Source organism: Piliocolobus tephrosceles, chromosome X (assembly GCF_002776525.5).
Source record: "Piliocolobus tephrosceles isolate RC106 chromosome X, ASM277652v3, whole genome shotgun sequence".
In the NCBI taxonomy this organism is placed as follows: Eukaryota; Metazoa; Chordata; class Mammalia; order Primates; family Cercopithecidae; genus Piliocolobus; species Piliocolobus tephrosceles.
In genome coordinates this window covers 21,372,037-21,384,179 of record NC_045455.1, presented here as the reverse complement: position 1 = coordinate 21,384,179, position 12,143 = coordinate 21,372,037, and the positions used below count along the sequence as shown (strand labels likewise).

Sequence of the window (12,143 nt, the reverse complement as noted above, 5' to 3'; positions counted from 1 at the left end):
GGTTTTTGTATGAGCCATTCATTTCTCTAGGGTTAATAACAAGGAGTGGAATTGCAGGGTCATATGGTAATTTAACTTTATAAGAAACTGCAAAACTGTTTTTCAGAATGGCTCTCCAATTTTGCATTCCCACAAGCAATGCAGCAGAGTTCTAGTTGCTACACATCCTTGCCAGGACTTGGTAATTTCAGTATTTTTGTTTTAGCTATTTTAATAGATGTGTAGTAGTATCTCTCCATCCTTTTAATTTGCATTTCCCTAATGAGTAATTATATTGAATATCTTCTCATGTTAATTTGCCAACTGTATATTCTGTTTGGTGAAATGTCTGTTCAAGATTTTGGCTCATTTTTTAATTGGGTTGTCTTCTCACTGTAGAGTTTTAAGAGTTCTTTACACATTCTTTACATGGAATCCTTTATTAAACTTTATCGTATTCACAAATATTCTCCCAAACTATTGCCTGTCTATTCATTCTCTTGACAGTGTCTTTTGCAGAATAAGTTTTTCATTTTGAAGTCAAATTTGCCATTTTTTATCTTCTGTGGATTATGTTTAAGGTGTCTAATTCTTTGCATAACCTCATCACAAAGACTTTCTCCTGTGTTCTAAAAGTTTTATAGTTTTATGTTTTACTTTTAGATTTATGATTCATTTTATGTTAATATTTGTATGAGGTGTGATATGGTTTGGCTGTGTCCCCACCCAAATCTCATCTTGAATTGTAGCTCCCATAATTCCCACATGTTGTGGGAGGGACCAGTGGGAGCTAACTGAATCATGGGGGTGGTTTCCCTTATACTGTCCTCCTGGTATTGAATAGGTCTCACAAGAGCTGATGGTTTTATAAGGGGAATCCCATTTCACTTGGCTCTCATTCTCTTGTCTGCTGACATGTAAGACATGCCTTTTGCGTTCCGCCATGATCGTGAAGCCTCCCCAGCTACATGGAATTGTAGGTCCATTAAATCTCTTTTTCACTGGCTGGACGCGGTGGCTCATGCCTGTAATCCCAGCACTTTGGGAGGCCGAGGTGGGCAGATCACGAGGTCAAGAGATCGAGACCAGTCTGGCCAACATGGTGAAACTCCATCTCTACTAAAAATACAAAAATTAGTTGGGCGTGGTGGCACATGCCTGTAGTCCCAGCTACTTGGGAGACTGAGGCAGGAGAATCACTTGAACCCAGGAGGCGGAGGTTGCAGTGAGCTGAGATCATGGCATTGCACTCCAGCCTGGACGACAGAGCAAGAATCCATCTCAAAACACAACACCCTCTTTTTCGTTATAAATTACCCAGTCTCGGGTATGTCTTTAAAACGGACTAATACAAGGTGAGAGAATTAGGTTGAGGCTCATTTATTTTGCATATGGATGTTCCATAGTTTCAACATCATTTGTTGCAAAAGCATCAAATGCATTCCTTTCTTCACAAACTTGCCTTTGCACCTTACGCTCCCACCTCTTCTATTTTTCTGGAATAGATTGCGTAGAATCAGTGTTATTTCTTTTAATGTTTGGTGGAATTTACCCATGAAACCATCTGTGACTAGAGATTTCTATTTCAAAAGTTACTTAAATAAGAGTTTAATTTAAGTTATAGGACTATTTGGGATATTTATTTCTTGAGTGGGTTTTGGTAGTTTGTGATGTTGGGAGAGGCAATCCATCATTCTTTTGCATCCCTGCATGTTCCTAATGGGTAGACCAAGAATAAAAGGCTCTAACTACTCTTTATCTAGGCCATGTCTCAAGGTTGTATATATAGTGAGCAGGATGAGGAAATGTTTCCACCTTGACAAAGAGCCAGTTATAAAGGTGATAAACTGTCTAGGTTCAGTGTCCCTTTGGTGCAACACAAATCCATTGAATGTGGAATATTCATGTAGTCCTGCCTGTATTGCCTCCATAAACTTCAGATTATATGATAACCAGTGTAAACCAACATGAAGCTCATGGTGCTTGCTGTAACAGTTTTAACTAGTTAGCTTGTAAGTATGGTAAAATCTCAGACCTTTTATAGTTCTTGCCATATAGTCTTCAGAGAATTGGTTATTTCATCTAAATTGCCATATTTATGCTAGTAGAGAATTTTTTTTGTAGTATTTTCTTACTGTTCTGTTAATGTCTGCAGTCTGGTATCTCCTTTTATTCCTGATATTAGTAATTTGTGTCTTTTTTCTTTTGTCAGTCTTGCTAGAGGCTTGTAAATTTTACTAATATTTTCAAAGAATGAGCTTTTGGTTTTGTTAATTTTTCTCTATGGCTTTTCTGTAATCAAATTCATTGATACCTGCTCTTTATTATTTCCTTGTTTCTGCTTGCTTTGGAGTTTTCATTTTTAAGTTGAAGGGGCAACAATTAGAGGTAAAAAAATGGAATAGAAAAGATAAAAATGATGATTGTTTGCAGATAATATGGTTGTTTACCTAGAAAACACAACAGAACCAACCAGAAATTTATTATAACTGTTAGAAGAATTCAGTTAGGTGACTGGGAACAAAATTAGAATACAGAAATCAACAGTTTTCATGCATAAAACAAAAGCCATATGCAACATATAATGAAAGAAAACACTAACATATTCATGAGTATCAAGAAATGTACAAGAGCTATATAAAGAAGTCTTTAAAAGGTGATTGAGAAACACATACTTCTGATTACTTAATAAATAAGTATATATACTATGTATTATACATGTATCAAATTATAAGTATTAAAAAATCAAAAAGGCATTTCATACTAGTTTCTTGGATCACTATGGGAAAACCCAGTTTCAGACAGTTGATATTGATAATACGCTTGGCTGAGGAGTCAATGGCATGCTACCACCTGTGGGTTCAACACTCAACATGTTAAGAAAGTCAAATTTCCCTAAATTGCTATGGAAATTTAATTCATTCCACTAAGAATACTAAACCGGACGTTTTTCTTTTAAAAATCAGAAAAATTGACTTCAAAGTTTATATAAAAAATGAGCAAGACTAATTGGAAAATTATAAAAAACAAAAACATTTAACAGAAAATTATCCCTACCAGAGAGTACAGCAATTTTAAGACTATAATACTTGAAACAGTGTGGTACCAGATCAACAGTTCATCACATAGCCTTAAAAGTCCAGAAATCAATTAGCAACAAATCAGTAAATAAAAGATGGATTATATAACATATGATATCGCAGTAAGTGAGCAACTATCTGAAAAAAATTAAGTTGGATCTCTAGTTCATATTTTAACAGCAAAATAAATTCCAGGTGGATGAAAAAACTTAAACATAAAAAATAAATCCATAAAACCACTAGATGAAAATACAAGGCATTTAAACATAATCTCAAAGAGCTAAGGCTTTTCTACCTGTGAAACAGGTAGAACACAGAAGAAAAAAAGTAAAAGACTGATAATTCCACCTGCATTAAGAAAATCTACAAGAAAAAGATACCATTAAAAAAGGAAAAAGAAAAATGACAAATTGAGAAACACAGTTTAAACTCATATCACAAATGACCAATTTCTGTTATAAAGAGTTTTAATAAATCAGTAAGAAAAAGACAACCAAACCAATAGAAAAGTGGGAAAAATATGTTAACAGATCATAGAACTGGAAAGAAAATGGTTTTAAAACATATAAATTAATAACAGAAATGCAAATTAAAACTATAATGAATAAAAGTTATTCATCAGATTGGTATCTAGTACAATCCATGGAAAACAAAAACATTTAACAGAAAATTACATTGTATTCTCTGGTTAAGGGATAATTTTCTGTTAAGTGTTTTTGTTTTGCATGGATAATCAGGATATTTGCAATGGCTTGTGACACGAACTGCCTAAAGTTAAGCCAAACTTCACAGGTTAAGGGCCCAGTCCTCCATATGACTGCCCTCACTTCAGAAACTAGCAACTTTGGGCATTCTCAGGGCCATCATTACTTCTGACCAACTGGCTGAAAGTTCAGGGGTTCCCACAATACCTTCAGGTTAGATAATTAAATAGAACAACTCACAGAACTCAGCAAAGTGCTATGCATACAATTATAGTTTATTATAGCAAAAGGATACAGATCAGAACAGCCAAAAGAAGACATATATAGAGCAAGGAGTAGGAGAATCCCAAATACAGTTTCTGTATTCTCGGGGACCTGTCACCCTCCCAGAACACACCAGAGTATTGCCGACTGGGAAAGTTCACTTGAGTGTCACTGACCAGAGCTTCTCTCGGGGTTTCATTACAGGCATGATTGATTGACTCAATCTCTATACAAAGCTGAACTCAATCTCTAACCCCTCTCTCCACCTCAGATGTTGGGCTAATATCATACAACTCTAAACTCCAATCCTCTAATCCGATGGTTGGTCTTCTGGTGTGGCCAGCCCCTATCTGAGTCATCTTGTTAGAATAACTATCAGAGAGCTTACTATGAATAACATAGATACTTCTATCACCTAGAAAATCCCAAGGATCTAGACCTAGAACCTGGAGTGGAGGCGGCATTTTGGGAGCAGGGGAGGAAGCCTTGGCAAATACTTGATTACAGTCTTAATTTCAGCCTTGTCTCTATTAGCAAAAGACTGGAAACCAGCAATGTGCAGTAACAGAACTGGTTCTCTGCAAAAATCAAAGTACATCCATATAATGGAGTTCTATGCAATCGGTGAAAAAAATGGGACAACTGTAGGTAGGACTACAGAATAAATTGCTGAATGTGCAAAATTCTGAATGGTATGCTGTAATTTGTGTTTCATATATGTTTATATGTGCATGGGGCCATTTCTAGAAAGATAACTGGTAACAGAGATTGGATCCAGGGAAGGGAAATGAATGAGAGAACTTCTTTTTCCCACCTTTTTCAACTTTCTGATTTTTGTACAATGTGTATATTACCTGTTTAACAAGAAGAAAACATTACAAGATTTTCGCATACTTCTTCGAGGCTACTGAACATAATTTATAACTTAATATCTTCTTGATTACGATCAGTCACTGTCATGAATATATTGAACAACAAATCTCTTAAGAGTCTACTGAGATACACAACACAGGGCTTGATTTCACTTACACTAAATGACCCCAGGCTGCTGCAATTTGAGTGTTATTGTCATTTCTAGTTTTCCTATCTTTTCCCAGCTGCTTCTGACTACTGTCAACATTCCCTCCTCTAGAAATTTCTCTTTTCAATTCGTGCTTCTAGTTGTGGTAGGCCAAGAAACCAGACACATGGTCCTATTACAGGACTACATAAAATAAAGAGAAACTGCCTCTGTGAGAACTTGAGAAATACTCTCATAATTGATGTTTTATAACAACTACTTGACTAGTCAAGATTTTTACACACTACCAAGTTCCATACAATTGAATAAAGAATAGGCAAGGCATTATTGAAGTCACTATAGGTGCTTCTATTATATAATTAATACTACACTGGTAAGCACAGATTTGGAACTTTTCAGCATTGCCTTCATTCATTCACTCAAAAATATTTTTGAGCATCTAGTATGTACCAGGGAGTGTCCTAGTATTAGGCGCATAGCAATGAACAATAGAGACAAACTCACTTAAAATTTATATTCTAATTTGAGAGATGACAAAGATAAACCAGCTAAGTACAAGAAACAAAAAAAGGTATAATATGATAGAACTAGGATGGGGGAATAGCATTAGATAGGATTGCATGTTTATCAGGGTCTGATCAGAAAAGAACCACTAGGATCTAATACACATACCTATCTTAATATTCAAAATAAGGGACTTATTATAAGGATTATAGGAGGCGGTTTCTTTTGTGTCTGGCAGTTGAAAAGGGAAGACAAGGGAAATGGGGTAAGCAAGGAACTTGCTAGGATTGAGTGGAACTTATGAGGATGGACGGGAAGCCATACAGGTCTCTCACTGCCTCCAATCCTCCAGTGTGAATGATGGAGTTGTCCAGCAGAAGCTGGCACCCTTCGTCAGAGTAAAGGGCACACCTGGCCCAGGAACCAGAGAAACTGAAGGAGGCGTTCCAGCAGGAACTGGAGTTCCTGTGGGCCTGGCTGTTGTCCCACAGGCCAAGATGAGCCAACAGATAAGCAATAATGTGGATAACCTGCAACACTGCCTTGTGCCTTGTCTGGTCCTTCCACTTATAAAAAGAATCCAGATCTGGCTGCTACTTTATTTCTGCCTTCTGTATCTTGTATCAAACATTTCTCATGGCCTACATTGTCCTGAAATTATGCATGGAAGAGAATTCTGCGGAACCTATCTCCAGGTTGACTAAACTGTACCATATAAATCCACCACAGATGATGTGAGTTCTCTAAAAGACATCTGAGCTGAGAACCTGAAGGATGAGGATTCAGCCATCCAACCATGCCAAGATTTGGAAGAGAATGTCCCCGGCAGAGAAGATGGCTAGTGCCAAGTATCTGAGGCTGTGATATAAGCTAGATCTTTTTTTGATGAAGGACAATGAGGTTGGGATATGCGTGTAAGAGTGGTACAAATTAAGAGATAACCAGATCATATGGGCCTTGCAGAACATAGTAATGAGCGAGGACTTCTTTTCCTATGTGCAATGAGAGGCACGTGGGGGGTTTTTGTCAGGGAAGTAGTAGTTTGATCTGATTTATACGATTTTTAAACTTTTTGAAATAATTTCAAACTTACAAAAAAGTTATAAGATTAGCACAAAGAATTTCTATATGCTCATCATCCAGATTATTTCCATTTTTAAGAGATTGTTTTGGCTACATTGTGGAGAATGGCCCTAGTGGGCAGGACCACTTCTTTCCTACCCCTCCAGGCTTCATGGCACTCCTATAGCACAACACATATGATGCCTCTGGAGCGGTGCAGAAGGCTGCCCAAGTGTGGAGGTCGTAGTATTACTTAGAGAGCTATTGCAAGAGATCAAGCTACGGTGCTTCTACCACACTACTTTCAGATCACAGAGGAAAACCAATCTCATTATTTTAGTCTCAATTCACAAATACACATTGGAATAAAAACCGGTATTACCTCTTCAGATCTGGCTACTTCTAACAATCATATCAATTCTCAAAACAAACAAAAAACAACTTCAATGATTTGATACCACAGAAGCTATTTAAGAAAATGTTTCACAGATAATTCCAGATTTCCAAATTCCAAAGAACGTGCAGTCTCCTAGAAGAAACATGCTGAAGGAGCCCATGTTCATGTTGATAGATAGGTTCTAGTCTCATTATTTTAGAGATGATCTCAGATTTGTGTATCTCCTATGCTCATCAGATGTGACTGACTTTACTGGAGATCATAAATAATTACCCTAAAGCAAGCTCTTCTGCCTAGATTAACTCTCCTGCTAGTAATACTGTCTAGCTAAAAGCCAGGTTCAAATACTGAAGTGTGCTGAGGTCTTAACAGATATTCAAGCTCATGTTCTGATTTTAGCACAATTCTAGTTTTAACATTCAAATCAACAGTGAAAATTATGGATAGCAATTCATTCTCACTAAAACACAGCTAATACGTGTTCCTTAAATCATGAAGGTAAAATGGAAAAACTAAATAGTTTGGTGACCTTTGAGAAATCATTTATTCTCCCTTATACTCAGTTAAATGGGAGTTTGGTTATTACAATAGAGATTAGTAATAATTAAGGTAAAATGCTTGGTAAAATGCATCACAGTAGGCACCCATCTTATTATACACACATCAATAAAAATAAACATCTATTTTTTAAGGGAAGAAAAGAAATGCTTCTTAATAAAGCTCTGCATGAACCATTTATCTTCTTTCAAAAAACATAAAAAAGCATTATCTGACAAAGAAAAGTAGAAAAGATTTTTATCTTTAATTAGAGGTTGCAGTATACACTTAAATTCTGTAATCTGCAGTGATGAATCTCTGTGTAAACATTCAGAAAGAGGGGACACTGTGTCATGACTTATGAACTATAAATTCTGTCCCTGATTACTAGTCAAGAACAGTTTTACGCATTTATTAACAACTACTTTCCTCCGCTTAACAACGGCTCTTGAATAACAAAATAAATTATCAGCAATTCCAACCACAAAATTTAAGAATTAAAGTTTAAAAACCTGGTTAGTTTCATAAATGCAAGCAGACTAATAAATTTCATATATGTTAATTGCAGTTACTTATGTTGAGTGAAATAACACAAAGATTTTTCCCTTCCCCTTTTGGCAAGTTCACAAAATTTATGAAAAGGCTTCACCTTTTTCTTTTTTGCTTAATTTCTTTTTTGCATCTCAGCTGAACACAACAGACAATAGCTGGGGTTATTAGGGAGACATGATAAAAGAAAAGGTTATGACCACTCAGACGATCATGTATACCTAACACATAACTCAGACTTTCTAGTCTTAACCTGTAGCTCTAATTTACTAAATGATTTACAAAGAATTAAAAGAGATATGATTTAATGAGCAGGTTGAATTTTGTAACTTTGTCACTTTGGGTCACAAACACATATTCTGTCCTGAAAATGAGGCAGAATACTAGTCATTTCCAATGAGACTAGGTACAAGGGAAAAAACAAAAACAAAGCCATAGATATTTTTCAGTTGCACTATATTAACTATTTAATTGAAAAATTTAACTACCAGATCAGTGCACTGTTTCTTGCTTAAACATACAGTAAGTAGATAAAAAGTATTTTTAAAATAAGCCAGAAGTAAAAAGGAAAAGGCCTGAACAGCTTGACAAACAGCAACAGAATAATTTCCAATCAGTGACTATTAATGGGAATACTCATTTTATACAGCGATTATCGACAACCATTTAGCAATTCTTTAATCAGGCACTTGATATTTTTTTAGCTAGCATACTCAATACTGGGGCATCACACACACACACACACACACACACGGCTTTATTACAAAGGATTCAAGATGGCAACTACTTACAATCCAGTGCCAACACGGATTATAACAAATCCAGTGAGTGTTTTGTTTTTCAATTATTCATAGAAAATTTAATCCTGATTAAGTATCCTTGGGCAGGAATTCATGGGTAGTTGATGACTGAAACCAACATTTATATGAAATGCTTCTGTTAATTTAATCTGTGTATACGGCTTAATTATGATTGGGGATGCAATGTAAGAGAAATCAATTCCATTGGGATCAAAATTTCAGTACCGTATCACATAGCAACTTTTCCCTTCTTCCTTCTTTCTTTTTAACCACATAAACCTGCTTGTCCCTTCACCTAAGTGCTCAGATTTTAAAATCCTTTGTCTTTACAACCCGTGTAATGTATTTAAGTTTTATTTTTTCATAAACTGTTTGTCAAAAACCTTTGCTAATCAAGCTAAAACCTGAACTAGAGCCAAAAATAGCAGAAAAAAATTGGAGAATAACTCCACCCACAAATAAACAAAAGCTTAGATATTTAACTGTGAACATATTTTATATTCATTTCCTGAAGTAATTTCAATTCCTTTAAACTCAAATATGAAATGCATTTCCTTAAAGCATAAAAAGCAGCAGTTTTTAAAATCAATGTATTACACTGATTTCATAACTGGACTAGTTTAGATATTTATAAGCAAGTAATCATTTAACTGATTACTTTTTATAAGACTATTAAACCTGAGTTAGCTATTAAGATGAGGCATTATAAGTGGTGAATATTTTACCAAAATAGCATATAGTTATTTTTCACATTTATTTCCATATAGAAATTGCTTCAATCATTTTATAACAACACTTTCTTCAAAGTTTGTTGTTTAAGTATATTTCAAAACATTTCATTTATTACCTTTTTTTCAGTCTTGGTACTGCTTAAATGCAGTTATATAAATAACGTGCTCTGCTTTCGCTGTTCAAGTTTTCATACTAAATGTATGAAAAAAAAGTAACTGTATTTGGATCCTTATTGCACTCTTTTAAACCAGTTCACTTTTCCTCTCAACAAAAATCAAGTATCAGAAATGAGGGCGACTTTTGTGTCCAGATGATATGGTCAGTGGTAGTGTTACTGAAGAAAGTGAAGAAACTTCCCAATATAGACTGTGAGATAGAAAGAGTCTGTAGAGAATAACCATGGAAACAGACTGGCAAAGGATAACACCTATTGTAATAACCTGAAAAGAAAAAGAAAGGAATGCTTTTACTGCATGCAGAAACAGAGAAATAATATTCAATTTCTCATGAATCTATATATGCTTTCTATATAAATACAATATTCTATCTTTCATCTTTACCATAGGTACATTTTATCAAAAAAAATTTCTGACTAATGCTCTAATTCTTTAAGGATAAAAAATCCCTTTAACAGTTATTTTGTAGATGAAAAAGTAAGGCACAAAAGAATAACTTGCTAAACCATTCTCTCCCAAGGGTATGCACTACAGACAAGAGTTTCAGTAAATAAGAAAAATCAGGTTCCTAGCTAATTTAGTAATAGAAATAAAGCATGCTCCTACCTGAACTTTAAAGAGTACTCTAAAAGCCCTTTCAAAAATTCTCAAGTTGCTTCTTTATTTTTGTAGACTACTGTCCTATCTATTCACCCTTTGTAAATACCTCAGGCTCAATAAACATTTGTGCATTCAGGCACATACTGCATTGCTTGTAAAGGGCTCCTGGCAGACCTCTATTTTGAAATGATGGAGCCATTCACCTAAGAAGGTAGGTATCAACACAATCAAAATGCATCATACTTCAGCATGGCACTCTGGTTTGTAGTCTGTTAAAGCAACTAGACTGATTTTTACAAATCTTGATTTTTACTATTATGTAACAAGAAATTTTAATCATTTTTTAAAAGATGTATTATAAATTATCTAATTTATAAAACAAAATTTCTATTTTAAAATTCTCTATTGTCATTTCTAAAATAAGCTAAAATAGAATCAAGAAAAGCTATTTCCACCATTTTGCTTATAAATATTTTAAAAATATTTTAAACTTTAAATTTATCTACTTACTGGTTTACTATTTTGTTTCAAAGTTTTAAATAACCCAGAAAATGTCTTAAAAAATAAACAGGCCCCTCCTATTTAAATATTCTCCCAATTAAGACAATATTTTCATTAAAAAAAAACTACTTTCATCATGTATATTTCTTACCTTGTCTCTTTGGTAGTCGCTAAAAATGACAGAAATGCATGCAAGAACCGGATGGCATAAAAACCACAAGATACAGCCCTGAAACAAATGAAAAAGTGAAATAAGTACAGCTGTGTATTTTTTTTTCCAGAATGTACCATATAAAAAATGTTACTAGCATATTTAGGTCCTGATTAACCTCAACAGGCCTTTAGAGTAGAGCTTGCAATAAAATGTAGAAATAAATTTACTGTTGCTGTGACATTCATATTTTGTTTCTAACCAAATGAGTATTTTTGGAGTACTTATAATCTTATGTTTATAAATCTGTTGCATACACATTTTGATATACTACAAATTATTAATATAACAAATTATTAAGTGACAAAATCAAGGCACAAATGTGTAATATTCCTGTAAAAAGAAAAAAGAATGTACATTCATATTTGCATGCTGATACACAAAGAAATTCTGTAAAAATACACAAAAAACATTAATAGTTGTTACCTGTTTGAGGGGTAGAACAGAGGAGGGGGAGCTGGGCAGGTAAGAATGGGTAACTGTTTATACTTTTCAAATATTTTTCTATTTTTCCTTGAACCATGGCAATGTATTCTCTTTTCCAAAATTAAATTTGAAATAAAAAAATAAGTTAATAAATAGTAGGTGTTGAAATGTTTGGTACATTGAAGATATAGGGAGAAAAAAACAAGATATAGAAAAACGTTTCGTATGTGACTATTTGTATAAAAATGAAGGGAAATATATATAGGCATATATACTTAAAACTCTCTAGAAGGATAAATTAAGAACTAATAGCAGCAATTGTGTGAGGAGGTGAGAATAACTTTTTGCTACTCCTTACTTTTGGATGTTTGACCCTATTCAGAAAGTTCAATTAAAACATAAAATACTTTAAAATTTGCACTGCTTTAAGCATAAAGCAAAATAAGAGGCCGGGTATGGTGGCTCATGCCTGTAATCCCAGCACTTTGGGAGGCCAAGGAAGAAGGTTCACAACGTCAGGAGATCGAGACCATCCTGGCTAACACAGTGAAACCCCGTCTCTACTAAAAATACAAAAACTTAGCCGGGCGTGGCGGCATG

The 12,143-nt window shown here is 34.5% G+C and overlaps 1 protein-coding gene across 1 annotated transcript in view; it reads right to left on the bottom strand.

The window, feature by feature from the left end:
* Positions 1-2,437: 2,437 nt before the first annotated feature.
* Positions 2,438-12,143, bottom strand: part of GPR180 (G protein-coupled receptor 180) — a 34,722-nt gene continuing 25,016 nt past the window's right edge. Inside the window, exons 8-9 of the mRNA XM_023218054.1 lie at positions 11,058-11,135; positions 2,438-10,069 (exon numbers count right to left, since the gene is read on the bottom strand). Coding sequence (XP_023073822.1) covers positions 9,911-10,069; positions 11,058-11,135 — 237 coding nt within the window. The 3' untranslated portion in view covers positions 2,438-9,910. The remainder of the gene's footprint in view (positions 10,070-11,057; positions 11,136-12,143) is intronic.